This window comes from Saccostrea echinata, unplaced genomic scaffold (genome assembly GCF_033153115.1).
Source record: "Saccostrea echinata isolate AGI-Se365-2 ecotype Australia unplaced genomic scaffold, CSIRO_AGI_Sech_v1 ptg000028l, whole genome shotgun sequence".
Lineage (NCBI taxonomy): Eukaryota > Metazoa > Mollusca > Bivalvia > Ostreida > Ostreidae > Saccostrea > Saccostrea echinata.
Genome location: NW_026889777.1, coordinates 14,568,325 through 14,584,690, shown reverse-complemented (window position 1 = coordinate 14,584,690; position 16,366 = coordinate 14,568,325). Strand labels below are relative to the sequence as shown.

The following is a 16,366-nucleotide window of genomic DNA, read 5'->3' as shown; positions in this document are numbered from 1 at the left end:
GGCTGATAATTTTAATCGTTCAAGAATTCCTCAATTTTGATTGGCTGATTGTATATCATCCGAGATTTCTTCATGGTACGACCATCAGGCGTCACAATTCATAACACTCACCGGTCACCAGACTTTAGTGTATAAAGGAAAACTAATTGATATCAACAGACAGAAAAGTTTGTAAACATCAGTTACACTCAGGTAAGATCAGCTATTGTTTCTGAGGTGTTGAAGTTTAGAAGCGAAAGGAAGAACGTTGGAAATTATTCCTGGGAGCTTTGTTTACATTTTCGCTGCAGGTGGTCAGTGGTAAATAACGGTAGATTATAAATAATGTTTGTCAGGTATCGTTTTTCATTTTTCCCTAAGTAGACCCACTTTGTAGATCTTGTGTACAGTGTAAGTATTTGTGCTAGTCTATGTATGCATACATATGCATAGCCATTTTTCTTGTGCCAATTAACCTGAAAACAGCTGTTATACATGAGACCCTGCTGAAAAAAATGCACATTAAAGAAGCAGTAAAATCTACTTATCTATTAAAGACGGACCAACTTTTTTTTTCTCAAACAGGTTTTTCAAAGATGGGTCTACTTCTTAGAGGGACAGTACTCTTTCTGATTGGCAATTTCTTTGCGGTCTTCATGAACCTCCTTCAGATTAATCGACAGGGTGATGTGTCTGTGAAATTACCCCCAGAGCTGCTGGAGAACCTCTTCCTAAAAGAATGGTGGGTTCCACCTATGTGCGGAGCTGCTGCAGGTAATTTGCGTAGTCTCTAAGTTTATTGAACATGTTGAAATTGAGGTCCAGTGAATGTTCTTGACAGAGTTGCAAGATGGCTATAATAATTGTTACTCTGGATATCTTCTTATTAGTGGCTATAAGCTTACCATAAAATACCTCTAATTATAGATCTGTGCCTTTTTAAATGTGTTGCAACTCAATCTTTCCATTTACTTGCAGTGTAAATGTAACTTCAATTCCAGGTTTATATAAGTTTTTTTTAATATGATATGTATATATGACAGTCATATATTAGGAATACAGTTATAATATTTAAAGTTTTTGAAATTTGATGAACTTTTAAATTATTGTTTGGAATGGAAAATTTGCAAAAGAAATAATAAAATCTTTGGACATGCATATATATACATGTGTATATAAGTAGTTGAATACTTTTTGTCTAATTGGACAAATGAAATATTTTGTTAATCCATGCATACAGAGGAGATAATGTGACTGTAATGTGATGAATGCAAATTATAGACTTTTACAAAAACCTCCAACTAAGAAAATTTCCTAATTTTCACATGGAAATTGAAGGTTTCTCCAGATAACACAGTGGATAATTCCCATGCATATAAGCCTAACACACATAATAACCCAAGTCATTGATAAAATACTTGTCACCTTGCCAAGTTCTCTTGTTTACATCTTGTCTGCAACAATATGGTGTGACTGCAATCACTGCATGTGTTAGTATCTATGTGAATAAGGGATTAGCCAGGTACTTGTGTACTACTTGTATGTACAGTTTGGAGATAGGGACAGTCACCTTAAAACTGAATCAGACAAGGTCTAAACATAAGTGACCTAAATATAATGAAGTATCTGGGTTATCTAAGACATCTATTTGTACATGCTGTGGAGCAGCTCAGCTGGTTAACATGTAAATGTCACATTAATGTACATTAGTAAATCAAAACTAAGATTCAGTGCATTACAAGAAATTATAAATTAGTAGACTCTTTATTATAACATTATACAGTCTTTGCAATCATATGTTGAATCCGAAAGAAAGCTTATTCAGATCGATTTGTATATTTTAATACTACATTTTGTAATTATTATATTCATATCTGCTGACTACTGCAATATGCAGCTAAATCATCAATAATATATGTATATATGTGATTCTAATCTATGGGTTAACCAGACATTCTACAATAAATAATCCACCAATAATCAGGTTTACGTTTCATACCTGTAGACTGAAATGTTGCAGCTTGAGCATTGAATGAGCTCTAGCCAAAGTGGACAGTTCAATTTGATTATTGACAGACCATTTAAACATGGTTAATGCTCATGTTTTTTTCTTCGTTTTTTCCCCCAGCTGATCTGTTTAGACTCTAACATCTAATGAACTACTTAATATATATCGCAAAGTTTGAATTTTACTTAAAATATATTTAATGTATTCATTTTCTTTTGGGAGGTGTATGGGTTTGTTCTCTAAATCTTGTAAAATTGCAGGATTTTCAAATTATGTCAATGCATCATCAATGTAGAAGATGTATCTTATCAAGAAATTTTGGTGTATTTCAGCAATGATAGGCCTTCTGTACCCTTGTCTGGACCGACACCTACAGATCAGCAACTCAGAGTCAAGGAAGGGGGAGTGGTCCAAAGTAATGAGGTGTATAGCTGTGTTTGTGGGCATCAACCATGCCAGTGCTGTATCCTTCACATAAACATGAACAAATACTTTTTATTTTACTGTACATACATCATCTCATTTATGTCTGACATACATATGTGTTGCCAAGACAAAAACAGGATGGTTCTAGATGACACATATTTGCAAATGCAATGCATGTGATGGTATTTTAATTTGTTTTATTTACAATAGTCTACAGTAAGTAATGATAACAAGGACAGATTATCATCTATCAGTACCTGTTTGGGGTATTTTTAGCTCAAACAAGTTCAAGATTAGTATGAAAGTAGTGATAATTTATATAGTGTCAATATTTATCAAATAAGCTTAGGACATTGGATCATAGTATAAACTTATGATATATATCCTGTACACAAAATTTAATATCACCTGTATCACACAGGTAAATGGACAACACGCTAGTCTGAATATTCTTGTCAGTTGCTTTAAAAAGATGTGTTAGATGTGGATGAAATAAAGAAAGTCACAATTGGTGTTTTACCCAAGTATCCCAAAGCACTTTTTAGCTCACCTGAGCTAAAAGCTTGAGTGAGCTTTTTCTGATCACCCCTTATCCATCCATCTGTCCCACTTCTGTAAACTTTTCACATTTTCAACTTCTCAAGAACTACTAAGCCAATTCAAACCAAAGTTGACACAAAGCATCCTTGGATAGTGGGGAGTTTAAATTGTGAAAATGAAGGGCCAAGCCCTTCCAATAATCAAGAAAAGACAAAAATAGAATAAGGTCATTAAAAAATCTTCTTCTCAAGAACCAGTGGTCCAGAAAAGCTGAAATTTATGTGAAAGCTTCCTGAGGTAGTGTAGATTTAAAATTTTTCAAATCAAGGCCCCCAGGGGTAGGGTGGGGCAACAATAGGGAATCAAAGTTTTACATCGAAATATATAGGAAAAATCTTTCTCAAGAACCGCTTTGCCAGAAAAAATGAAACTTATTTGGAAGCTTCCTGAGGTAGTGTAGATTCAGATCATTCTGAATTGTTCTAATCATGGCCCAAGGGGTAGGTCAGGGCCACAATAGGGAATCAAAGTATAACAAGGGGAAAATCTGATGAAGAACAGCAGGGCCAAAATTACTCAAGCGAGCGTCGTGGCCCATGGGTCTCTTGTTGAAGTGCTGATGTGTTTACTATAAGAATGATCATTGATTTGAATTGCCTTTAACCTTATTACTAGAAACTGGACTTTGTGAATAACATGCAGCTGTCTATGACATTAGCAGCTATGTCTATTGGTCTATGGTGGCTGTTTGACCGGTCTCCATGTGGATTTGGCCTGGGGGTAGGGATTGCCGTCCTTGCAACACTAGTCACACAACTTTTAGTCTACAATGGTGTATACAAGTAAGTCAAAAAGCAAACAAAAACATTTTTTTAAAGAATTACATACTATTTGCCTCATTTGTAACTAACATTTCAACTCCATTTTACTTTTTTCCAAATTTTAACTTGCAGCCTCTTGATGGAAGTTAAATTGATCATAGAGAGAAAAAATGCTGAAATGTATTAATTAATAATTAATTAAATCTTGTTTTATTAATTCAGACCTATAGTGAACAAGGATATTGCAAAATAATGCTAACAAGGAGATATGACGTTTTACTGTCTAGGAGCAATGGAGGGAGTATTTATTGTATACGGAGTGTTTTTTGTATAAATATGGTGTTTATTCTATGTTCTAATATTTCTTTCAGTTATTCCAAAGCTGAGTTCCTATTTGTTAGATCATGGCTTCCTTGCATCTTTTTTTCTGGTGGAGTGACCATGGGAAATATAGGGAGGCAGCTGGCTCTGGTAAATTTGTTATATTTCAAGTTGTCATTAGATGGAGAAGTTTAAGAAGTACAACACTCATATATTTTATTGAAATAGCATGTAATGACATAATTTTCATAAATAGAATTTTTGAATTTTTACAGACATACAGATTTTAGTTCTTTGATAGTGGCTTGTATTTATTTTAAACTGAAGTAGATTTTTAACTACTGCTAAATTGTTGATACTTGGCACGCATGTCATATTTTATGGCTAGAGTGTAATACGGAAAATTTATTATATACCCAAGTGTGTATCACTCAATATTACTGTACATTTCGTACAATCACGTGACAGTGTGATCCGACTTTCCGGATCACCACACTGTGGTTTTCTGAATCCATATCACCCCTCTCTGAAATTGATGACGTAGTACACAGAAACATGACGTTATTTTTCATGCGCATCAAAAAGTTCCTGGACAAAATGCTTTGTTTAATGGAAAAATCTTATATAATTGATCTCAAAAGTTTTTAAAACTATTTGCTAGTTGTAAAGGGGGTATATAATAAATTTATCATTATAGCAGCAACTTGATCCAAAGAGCCGTATCACGTCTCGTTGACAGGCGCGGATCATCAGATCAAACTCGACGCTTCACGTCTCGTTTGATCTGATGATCCGCGCCTGTGAACTTGACGTGATACAACTCTTCGGATCAAGTTACTGTTATAATAATGTATATGTATTAAGGATTTTTATAACTGAATAAGAACTCAGTGTGATATTATTTTGAATTTTTGTATTAAACATTGTTGTATTAAGTTTAAAAAAAATTTTATTTTGCAGTATGATGAAATCCCAGCAAAGACCAAAACTGACTGAAGGACTAGACTGATATTTTTACTGTTATGATTATGGTTTACTCAAAGAAATGGGCTTACCTCATCAAGAATTATTTTGGGTTTGTGATGAACTGTGATATGACCTATTAAGAGTATTAAACAAAAAAAAGGGGGAGTTTACTCCTTACACAAAATGCTTCACATAGGTCTCTTGCAAGCCAGGAAGACATAAAAAGAGATGAAGCCCCTGCTGCTTCCAAGAATTGGGTTATTCCCTTGTGACCTGAGAGTTGATCTGTGGCCAGTGCTGAACTTAAACTGTGTGGTGTTCACAGTCAACAACTGAAATATTGTGTGCTGAAAATATACCAGATGTAGGATTGTCAACACTGTATTTACAAGTAGAATCATCTTCTTGCAAGGGTACATAGAGTTATTGTAGTGATTGTTGTTCAAATGCAGATCATAATTGGCAGGATGTAGTCCTTTGAAAATACTGATACAATAGCAATATTAAGTCTGACTTTATTGATTGATACTCGTGATCTTTATTCATCTATGGTACATTTATGTGTTGAATGTGTTTGTATATGCCATAGCTTTCTGAAACTAAGAAAGTACTAGATATGTTTAAGAATATTTTCTAAAACAAGGACTCATGTCACATCAAGGGTTCATATGTTTTGAGATGTGTGAGGTGACAAACATTTCCTATGTACATCTAGTTTGTTCAAATTGATGATTTGGTGAGTTTAAAAGAAGAAGAATGACATTTTAAATGAGGAAAGAAGAAAAAAGATTTTCTGTTTCTCAGTTATGTGTGTGTGTCATATTTCAGAGACCATTGTATGTGTTATTTGGTGAATGATTTGAGGAGAGATGTGATGTACATGTATGTGAAATGATCTTGTTTTGAATGATTTCATCAACATGAAGTTTGAAAGTTATATAAATCATCATGTATAATTGATTTTTTTTTGCTCAGTTAAATGAAGTATTACTATACTTCTTTATTGTATACAAATGTTGTGGAACGATCTGAAGTCATCATTTATTTTCCTGTTTTTTGTTGATTCAAAAGTTAAGTGATCACATCAAAATGTGTAGAGCTCTTTAATGTTATAGATACGGGTTTTATTTAAGCCTACATTAAAATGGCAATAACTTTGAGTAAGTTGTTTTCAATTTTAAATAAATTGCTTTTACTTGAGCAATAAATGACAGGGTGTAATTCTTATTTTTGGATGTCGTCAATCCTATAACAGCACCTGTCAATGCAAACAAATCACACTTCGCTAATGTGATATTCAGTTTGTCAGCACAGCCAGGATCTGTTGTAGGACCGATGACCTCCAAAAATTAGAATTCAGTGCTTAAGTTTTGGTTCCAGCTGACATGCTGTTTTAACAATATCGTCTTTGTTTGTAAGGCTCATTACAACTGTATTTTAGAAGAACTTCACTTAATTTACATCAGGAAATCTAATTTATACTTGGAGTACACTTTCTATAAGGGTAAAATTCTTCAAATACACCTTTCAGTCTTTAATACTTTTAACATTGCAGTCAACTAAAGTGGGTCCTATTTACCTGACTGGATTCCTAATCTACATTAAAATTCTTACAAAGATACATTACAGGATCCAGCAAATGATCTTCCAAACTGCTATCCATCCCCCTCACAAAGATATTCATTGCAGTGAAGAAGCAACTTCAGAATTTAAGACCAAAATGTATGACTTCTGTACACTTTATAAAACCATTATTCATGATAAATTAAAAACTAGGCTTTTAGATATCATTACATAGACAACTGCTTCTTCAACAAGAAGCCTAAGGGCCTTAACGGTGACCTGGGTATAATACAACAATTTAGAGGATCCACAGAGTATAAAATAATCTGATAGATGAAGCTTTGTTGCCCCAAAGCAAGAGAAATAGGATGATCAGGATCAACAGAGTAATTAGTTAACTGTAGCATAAATTACATTCTCATCTGTCCCACATTTATCACTATCACCATGCACATTATTAAAAATTTAACCCCATATTGTGACCTCTCATATTGGCCTCCCTTGGTTTTTGAAGAACATTCAATAAGATAAGTTATTTTTGTCTGATTTTTATTTATCTATTATTTACAAGTCTACCTGATCATTAAAACTATGATAGTACTTTTTGCATAATAATATAAAAATTCTTGCATAATTCTGTTGTTCTATTAACCTTTCAAATACATTATTTACAGTGATTAAATATCAAAAGTGAATTGCAAAGGAAAATAACTTATTGTAGAAGAAAACAAAATAATAGAGCCCTGGCCAGGACCAGAACATATATGATCAAAGTAGTCCAGATGTTCAGAAAACTGGAAAAATACCCTTGCTTATTAAAAATTTTACTCTGTTTGCCTCCGATATTTCCAGAAGCAGAGAAGATTTTCAAAGAAATAATGCATTTTCACTACAGATTCAACACAGCCCTATCCTAAAACACCAGAACCCATGACTCAGGGTCATGAAATTCACAAGTTTGGAAGAGTACCCTCATCATGATAAGTATTCACTTAGTTGAGGATTTTCAAAGAATTAACAAATTTTCACTATCCATCTCCACACCCCGAGAAACACCAGAACCCCTGGCCCTGGGACTACAAGTTTTTAAAAAATTGTTAGAAGCACCCTTGTTTATCATAAACTGTGACTATGCACTTCGATTATCTGCTTAAGACTAAGGAGCAGACAGGATTATTTAATAGAATTAATGCATTTTCACTTCACGTATATTATTAATAGAGCCCCGCCCTTACATTAGATCATTTGACCCAAGCATTCTTGTTCATCATAACTATACCAAGTTTCTTTGCTTTATATCCAGGAGCAGAAAAGAATATTTTCAAAGAAATTATGCTTTTCACTACGCATTCAATAGAATCCCTCCCCCTTTCACCAGAACTGACCCAGGGGCCATGAAATTAACAATTTAGGAAGAGGCATCCTTCCTCATCATAACTTTGTACTTAATTACAGTTGAACTTCAGTATCTGAAACACTAATATCTCGAATGCCATGGATTATAATGTTGAAGTGATTATATTTATTCTTTAAGTACTTTACCCTGGATATCTCGATTCCTCGGATTTCTGGAAGTTTTCCCTTGGTCCCATTGAGTTCGAGATAACGAGGTTTGCCTGTAGTTTGTTTAATACCCCAGAAGCAGAGAAGAAGATTTTCAAAGAATTAATATATTTTCACTATTTAAGCAATTCAGCTTCGCCCTAACACCAGAACCGGCCATGATATTGCAAGTCATCACGCTTAGAGAAAATGTGTCTTTCAAATTTACACACCACACAATGATTTATTAATTACAGATATACAAATATATGTGCACATTTGAAAAACTTACAACTAATACAATGGCATTTTAATAATTTAATACATGTACATTTGTAATTGCGAGATTCTACCTGCCAATGCAAGAATCAAGGGTTCTATCCAGGTTACTAGAATATATCATAATATCATGATGATATTCTGATGATATTCTAGTAACCTGGATTTTTAGATTACCAATCACAAGATATGAAAATTTCCGAGTTTCATTTTTATTAGGTCACCTGGCTGAGTCACTCGGTGAATAGTCAATTGCTATGCCTTTTTGTGAAGATGGCATCAAGCGTCGTCCGCTGTGCGTTAACATTTTCAACCAAGTCTTCTTCTCTGGAACCGCTGAACCAATTTCAACCAATTTGGCATATAGCATCTATGGGTAAAGGGGAACAAAAAATCTGAATTGTTGTAGTATTATACTCAGGTCACCTGTTAAGGCCTTTGGGCCTCTTGTTGAAGAAACATTTGTCTATATAACGATGATATCTAAAAGCCTAGTTATCATGAATAATGGCTGTATCAAGTGTACAAAAGTCATACGTTTTGGTGTTATTGATTAATGTCTTATGTTGCTTCTTCACAGCAGTGTACGTCTTGGGTGGGGGGGTGGGGGGTGGGGGGGGGTAGATAGGGGCTTGGTGGATCATTTGCTTGATCCTGTAATGTATCTTTGTAAGGATTTTTATGGAGATTCGGAATCCAGTAAGGTAAATCCGACCTACTTTAGTTGACTGCAATGTTAAAAGTATTAAAGACTGATAGTGAATTTTAATTTTAATTATCCTTATAGAAAGTGAACTCTGGGTATAAATAGAATATCTAGATGTAAATTAAATCAAGTTCTTCTAAAATACAGTAACAATAACCCTTACAAATCAGTTTCTCATGATCAGTGCCAAGTAATCTTGATTGCCTTTGAGAAAAGACTTTTTTGGAGGTTTGAAAGTTTTTTCATACACAATTTTAACATCTCCATGTTGTCTTTGCCCAGTAATATGACGCAGCGAGACAAGAAAGTGAAAGTACGTTTTAATAATACTTTTTATTACAATTGTTATTGGGATATACTTACATTTACTGTCTCCTAGTAATAAAAAGCATTAGATATTTTCAAGCGATATCTACACGTAACACACAACACACAAGCACTAAAATCTCTAGGGCGTATATGAATATGAGAGCTACATTGTATACTTAGTTTTACAAACAAAACGTCTGTTATCAAGTCATATTGTATCATTTGTTAATAAATTAAAGAAATTCTTATTAGATTTCCACAAAATAAAAAATAAAAAATTTGGGTAATCAAAATCAATCTTTCAGCATTATGGACTCTTTTTTCGCATGGTAGTAACTGCTCCAATGGCTCTTCCATTAAGGTTCATATCTGATGAATCTTATGATTTTCCAAAGGAAATGTTTTTTATAAGTAAAAAACAGACAGTTATATCATAGCTTGTGGGGCAAAATTAAACAAAAAGACACTTCAACTTGACCAATTTCTAAAGAAATAAAAGACATTTATTTCATAAAGAGTTATCTCTCTTATCAGAATATCAATGAACCTAATTGGACTTACCCAAAGAAGGAATTTTGAAATATAAATCAAAATTACAGACAATGCAATGAGTTAAAATGTTAATATAAGCATTATACTGTACGTGTACATAAATTGGCGTATTCAAAATTTAGCGCAATCACTAGGAATGGAGTTTTTGGCGAAATCATGAATTTGTGCTATACATGTCCGTGCCGTATATTCAAGTGTATTTTTAAAATTATTTCTAAGCGGTATTCATGAATTAGTGCATCGTTGTCTGCGCCAAAGCTGCTAAAATATGAAACCCGCTTTTTAAAGTACAAATACATGCAGTATTATTATTTTTTTTTAAAAGATGCAACAGTATATGCAAACACATTTTCATAACGCGCTTACACGCGTTTCTCTAATCTGTTTGCATAAGAGACTATAAAAATTCAATGCTTAATTAAAATATGATATGTACAAATATTGTTCTCAAAAAATGAAGTCAAAACTGATAAAGAAAACTTGTCAAAAAGTAGAAAAAATCCCACTGGGATACCTTGCTCAGAAAGTAGAAAAAATCCCACTAGGATACCTTGCTCAGAAAATAGAAAAAATCCCACTGGGATACCCTGCTCCTTGTTACATCTATAAACTTAATACAATTAGAGTACATAACTTTCCATGCACAATGCAAAACTTATAACGCAAATCACAAATCCATACTCAGTAATAAAAAAAAAAGTCCAGAATTGCGAGTGATCACAAGAAAGAACTACAGTATAGATAACTGATAACTCGACCGTTTCTTTCTACATGTATGTAGAAAGAAACGGTCGAGTTATCAGTGCCATGGTGTAAAAAAAAATGTGTCAAATGACAAATAATATAATCGTAGATTATAAGGTTTTGGAAGAATGTATTACAATAAAATCTTTAGTTGATTACTTTTTTGTGGTTTTGATACAATCATTTACATGAGGTTTGAATATAAACCAGTATTACGAAGAAAAATTATTACAGTAATTATTACAAAAAAATATTACAAAATTACACCAAAGTTTGAATTCTAAAATTACAGTTGTATTACAAAATTATGGTCATATATGCTTGAATCACATGAGATTGCGTAGCTATCAATTTTACCGAAATTTCCAGTAAATATAAAAAATACGTAAAACCTATTATAGGTATTACATGTACGTATTTTTATATTTACTGAAAATTTTGGTAAAATTGACAGGAACGCGAACTCCTGTGCTTGAATGCAAAAAGAAAAAAGAAGTTTTTACATGATCGCATAATATTAAGGTGACCTAACAAATTGAATTGGATAATTTCGTAAATGTAAATACTAGTACTTTAGTTCTGTTATTATATGATGTGCGACTTAAATATTCAGGAGTCCAATCAGTACTTCAGCGTCAGGTTCAGCACAACTTTTGAAGGGTTATAGCCAGCAAAAACCGGAAGTAATATATTTTCGGTATCTATTTCCAAGGAACATAGCATTTGGTTGGAGTCAAAAATTTGCCAAAGACCTTTTCTCATATCAACTAAAAACCCAAATGCCTTATGAAAAACGCTATCAACAGTGTTGTCTGATATCTTTTGGTGAAACACAGAACGACCCTCGTGGGCAACTGTGATGCACACTGCGTTACAATGCGCGTGATGGGAGCCAATCAGAGACCAGCAATAAGGCTGACCTTCCACGTGATGTTTGTTGTCAATCGACGATTCCAAAGCGAGGCCAATTTCAAATACAAGATCTGTGTCGTCAAGTATTTTTCTCAGCCAGAAACAAACATCGATCTCGTAGAAATAAACGTCGTCTTTCTGAAATGGCATTGATCCGCATGTTCCCTTAAAACGTTTAAATTGTGTACTAGGCGGTGGTGCAGTCCTTAAAATTGATGAAAAATTCTGGAATATCTGTCCTTTATCTGTGACCATAACATCTGAATGTGCCCTGACGTCGTCAAATGTGAAATTGGGTCCTACAAATCATTTCGTTCATTCAAATTATAGTGTAATATTTTACAATTCAAATTATTTAAAATGCACTTTTAAGAACCTCTTACTTAGGTGAGATGGTTTTTATACAATGCTTAATAAACTTACTGCATGCATCTCTGTTCATAATGGAATTGAAACCAGCTTCGCCTACACATGCAAATTGTAAATATATACGCTTTAATCACACATACTCTTTTTTCTTTGTTTGAAAATACTCAAAAATAGTACACATTCATTTGAGATTTGAGCACTCATGTATAGAATGATATTAATATTTAATGCAGAAAATGGATTCACGATGCAAAATGTACAAAATAATCCAATAACAACTTTGAATTTCATGCATAAAAAATCCGATGATGCTGATCATGCATTATTATTGAATATCACATATTTTTGATGCTACTCACAATGCCGTGGATGAGATTCATCTGGAGCCACATCAAAAACTAAGCGACTTACATCTTTCCTCATCACTTCAACAACCAGCTCGAATTTACCGGAAGTGAATGGTACGTACGAAACAACCAAAACGCCCACAGCAGACTGACTTTCCTGTGCAGGTGAGAGCGTGATTTTCTTTCCTATATTCAGGGGATGAATTGAAATTTAATCAAATATCTTATTTCAATATATAAAATTTATAAATATACAGTAAACTTTGCTTAATATAAGGAAGTTTAATGGGGACATGAATCTTATACACTGTAGTTTCTAGTAACATATTCTTTACATCCTTATCAGAAAGTGTTTTGAGGGATGGAGGGTTGGGAAAATAATACACTTGTATTTTCCATATTTAACCGGTCGCCCGTGTGGCGCAGTGGTTAGAGCTTCTGCTCTAGAGTCGCGGAGTAAGGAGTTGATCCTTACGTCGCGGGTTCGAATCGCACTGCGGGACGTGGAGACCGGTCCTTCGGATGAGACCAATATAAACCGAGGCCCCGTGTCGCAGTAGGTACTGGCACGAAAAAAATCCCTCACTGCTCAATGGCACTGAGTACCGAGTATAGGTCAAATTTTGTAGCCCTCCACCAGCAATTGATGGCGTCTCCATATGAGAGAAAAAATTCTCGAGAGGGACGTTAAACAACAATCAATCAATCCATATAACCGAGATTTCCCTACCGGTATATCCGAGTTCCTCATAAGCGAGTTTTACTGTAAGTCATTTAACTGTGGGTTTGTTGTCATACCTGATGGATCGGCGACAGTGATCCTCAGATTCTCGGTAACACTGGTACCGGTTTCCACTGGTTGGTTGCGGTGATCTCTGAGATACACTGATAGCCTCGTCAAACTGTTTTCTACGGCCTTACCGGAAAGTTCAATCGTCGTGTAAGGCGGGAAAATAGAAGAGGACCAAATCTTTAAGTTTTCGGTCAGAATCTGTTGCAGTTCTGTCATGACTTTGGATTTCTCAAGAGTAACAAATGCGCGTTCATGAGGCACTCTGTCAAAAGGGTCATGTTGCAACCGATATAATCGATGCATTATAGTCTTGTCTATTTGTGAAAATGCTGCATCGTTTGTTGAGCAAAGAGTGTGCTCTGCAAATTTCAAGGCATGGGAAATGTCCTCTTCTCGTTCAGACAGAGATTTTCCCTGTTCTTTAAGTGTCTCGCGTTTCTTGTCCACTCTTTTCTTCAGATCGAATTTTAGTTCCATGCGTTTTTGTTCCAACATTTTGATCATCTCTTCTATTGAAAAATCAATGTCATCCTCTACTGTTCTTTCTAGTTCATTAATGACCTCAATCTCACTTTTCACATGTTGTTTCACTGGTTGAATTTCCTCTCGAGTCTTCTGGATTTGTCTAATGCTTTTTTTCATGTTCAGTTTTTTTGTAGCCGCTGTTTCTTTTAAATCGAGATGCGTGTGACCTTTCGATGGTTTGCACGTGATGACTGCACACACAAGACATACTGGTTTCTGACAAGTCTCTTTGTTACAGTATACAGTAAGATTGCTGTCTTCGCTACCATTCTTATGCAAAGGGCATTTCAAGGGTGTATGAAAAGCATCTAAATTATTCGTGTCTATGAGCTGAGACAAATCTCGGATTTCGTGGTTTCTAGTCATTGTCGTTCTTCTGTGTGCAGAGGTACAATCATCGCATAAAAACTCAGCACAAGTAACGCATCTTGTGGAAGCCATTTTACCATCACCCTTACAAGAGATGCAGTCAGCACCCTTCTTCATGCGAAGAAAGTCCCTCAGATCCAGGCGTGTGTTGTCTAGCGGAAATGACTCCGTAACATCGTCTGACTTAATGTCAAATACTACCCCACACACGACACACTTGATCTGTTTGGAATGCTTCTGACGTAAATCATGCAAGCACCTGCTACAGATAGTATGAAGGCATGGTAAAAGGTGAGCAAGTAATCTATCATCGTTCATAAAGTTCCCTTGGCATCGTGAACATGTCAAATACAGTTCCTCTAGTTCATGAAGTCTGCGGTCTGAGAGTTCTAAATCTGTATGGTGACCATCTTCTTCCATCGTTGTAATTACAAATAACTATCTGCAAAAAACCAAATACAAGGTTAAAGATAGGTAGTATGGTAGAAAATAATACACTCTGGGGATTTAACACCAAATGTTGGATATGCCTCTCTAAATAGACAACTACAGGTCTCAGTTCTCTTCAGAGACGACTGCCATTCAGTTCCTCACAAACAATCCGCGACATCATATCTGTTCAGTTCCTGGTTCATATTTGCTGTTTTCAACATAACATATTTCCCCCTTTCCTAAAATAGCGTATAAAAAAGGAAATGTTCTGTCGAGTAATAGATTTTTCATTCCTTATCTTCAGCATAGTGAGACTGAGACAGATAATAATTATAAGCAAAAACAGTTATCAATGGTTCTATATCAAGTATAATGCTCAAAAGATCTATATCTTAATTTTCGAATGTAATATGAAGTACAAAAAACGTTAAAACTGAAAAAAAGCAAGTGAGTTTTTTTTTTTTTTAGTTGAGAAAAAGACAACGAGTGAACTAGACTCTCTGTAAAGAAGAAAGGCCCCAAAAACATGTCCGTTCTGTGAGAGAAAGAACAAATCAGGGCAATAGATATTTCACAAAATGGACACTTTGAGGCCTTTCTCCTACTTCAACTTAAAGATTGATTTTCTTAAGTTTGTTCTGTTGTTTTGAAAATCAACTCAGAAAATTAAAGAAAACTGATTATTGTATTTCGAATCGATTGTGTCAGGTACATGTAACACAGGCAATAAATTCATTGTTTTCACAGTCACTAATTAAGAAGTAAACACATTTTGTTGAATAACTTAATTTTGTGTTACAAGATGCAGCATAACAAAGGGTCTTTATCTAAAGAATGGACAGTCATAGGTGAGTTTTACAGAATATTTTACAATTATGTGATACATCCATTCAAAGTTTGCTTTGTAGAGGAAATTTGTCTTCTTCCGATGGAGAACGTATTTTTTTAATTTAATGAAATTATAATAAACCCAAAGAGGTACCTCCTCTACCCCCCACGCATATGCATGGAATTACGAATGATATAGTTTGACCCGGAAACAGGATGTGGTAAAGGTGAAGGACAATATTTCCCCATGCACCTCTGACCTGCAAATGTATACTATAGTACTATCTGCAGCCTCTGTGATGTTGAAATGCAACCTGTTCTATATGATCGAGGTTTGGATTAATTAAATTAATTCTTTTCCAGGGGAATACGGTTAATTATTTAATTTAAAAAAAAAAGGAAATGTTTCATTTGAAGTTTTGAGGATATATAAACTGCACCGGGCAGTGTGAGTGTAAAAACTATTTAAAAGTATTGAAGAAACGTATGCCATTCATAGATTTAAAGTGCAAAATCATTTGCAAGTGTATGGTGTGTAGAGATTGTGTTTTGGAATAAAAAAAAAAAGATCTACATTTCGTTTATTTCTTTTTATTTACAAAAGGGGGGGGGGTTCTTTGAAAATCTTCTCTGCTTCTGGGCATCTAGAGGCAAACACAGTACAGAGCTGTAATAAGCAAGGGGATTATTACCGGATTTTTGCAGTTCTTGACAACTTTGTCGAGTGATTTGGTGCTGGGCATGCAGGGCTACATGTATATTAATTTTTATTCTACTGAGAGAAGTTATTCCCCTTTGCTATTCATCTATGATAATCAATCACAGTAAATAATGTTATTGAAAGGCCAATTGAATAAAAGAATTATACAAGAAAATTAATGATGACATTATATAAATTAATACAGAAAGTACTTTCTTAGTTTTTAATGGTCAACTAGACTTGTAAATAATAGATATATAAAAAGGAGACCAAAAAAAAAAAATTAAACTTATCTTTGTACATTAAATTTTCTTCAAATCCAAAAAAAGCTAATG

At 34.3% G+C, this 16,366-nt stretch overlaps 2 protein-coding genes across 2 annotated transcripts; one reads left to right on the top strand and one right to left on the bottom strand.

Moving 5' to 3' along the window:
- Positions 1-60: 60 nt before the first annotated feature.
- LOC133193793 (insulin-induced gene 2 protein-like) lies at positions 61-6,221 on the top strand. Its single transcript, XM_061329720.1, has 6 exons — positions 61-192; positions 565-753; positions 2,320-2,450; positions 3,629-3,795; positions 4,146-4,245; positions 5,056-6,221. The coding sequence occupies exons 2-6, from the start codon at positions 576-578 to the stop codon at positions 5,089-5,091; spliced, it is 612 nt and encodes a 203-aa protein (XP_061185704.1). The 5' UTR covers positions 61-192; positions 565-575; the 3' UTR covers positions 5,092-6,221.
- Positions 6,222-11,186: 4,965 nt separating this feature from the next.
- On the bottom strand, positions 11,187-14,496 carry LOC133193792 (E3 ubiquitin-protein ligase TRIM45-like). Its single transcript, XM_061329718.1, has 4 exons — positions 13,183-14,496; positions 12,397-12,570; positions 12,092-12,133; positions 11,187-11,967 (listed from the first exon to the last, which is right to left on the bottom strand). Exons 1-4 carry the CDS (start codon positions 14,489-14,491, stop codon positions 11,378-11,380), a joined length of 2,115 nt encoding a protein of 704 aa, XP_061185702.1. The 5' UTR covers positions 14,492-14,496; the 3' UTR covers positions 11,187-11,377.
- Between the last annotated feature and the right edge of the window lie 1,870 nt (positions 14,497-16,366).

What these genes read in the sequence shown, in the direction of transcription:
- LOC133193793 (XM_061329720.1), top strand. Translation starts at nt 576, where the DNA reads ATGGGTCTACTTCTTAGAGGGACAGTACTCTTTCTGATTGGCAATTTC. An exon ending in TATGTGCGGAGCTGCTGCAG is followed by an intron (nt 754 to 2,319) that starts GTAATTTGCGTA and finishes GGTGTATTTCAG; the next exon opens with CAATGATAGGCCTTCTGTAC. An exon ending in GTCTACAATGGTGTATACAA is followed by an intron (nt 3,796 to 4,145) that starts GTAAGTCAAAAA and finishes TATTTCTTTCAG; the next exon opens with TTATTCCAAAGCTGAGTTCC.
- LOC133193792 (XM_061329718.1), bottom strand. Translation starts at nt 14,491, where the DNA reads ATGGAAGAAGATGGTCACCATACAGATTTAGAACTCTCAGACCGCAGA. An exon ending in TGAATCTCATCCACGGCATT is followed by an intron (nt 12,134 to 12,396) that starts GTGAGTAGCATC and finishes TTGCATGTGTAG; the next exon opens with GCGAAGCTGGTTTCAATTCC. An exon ending in TATGAACAGAGATGCATGCA is followed by an intron (nt 11,968 to 12,091) that starts GTAAGTTTATTA and finishes AATGATTTGTAG; the next exon opens with GACCCAATTTCACATTTGAC.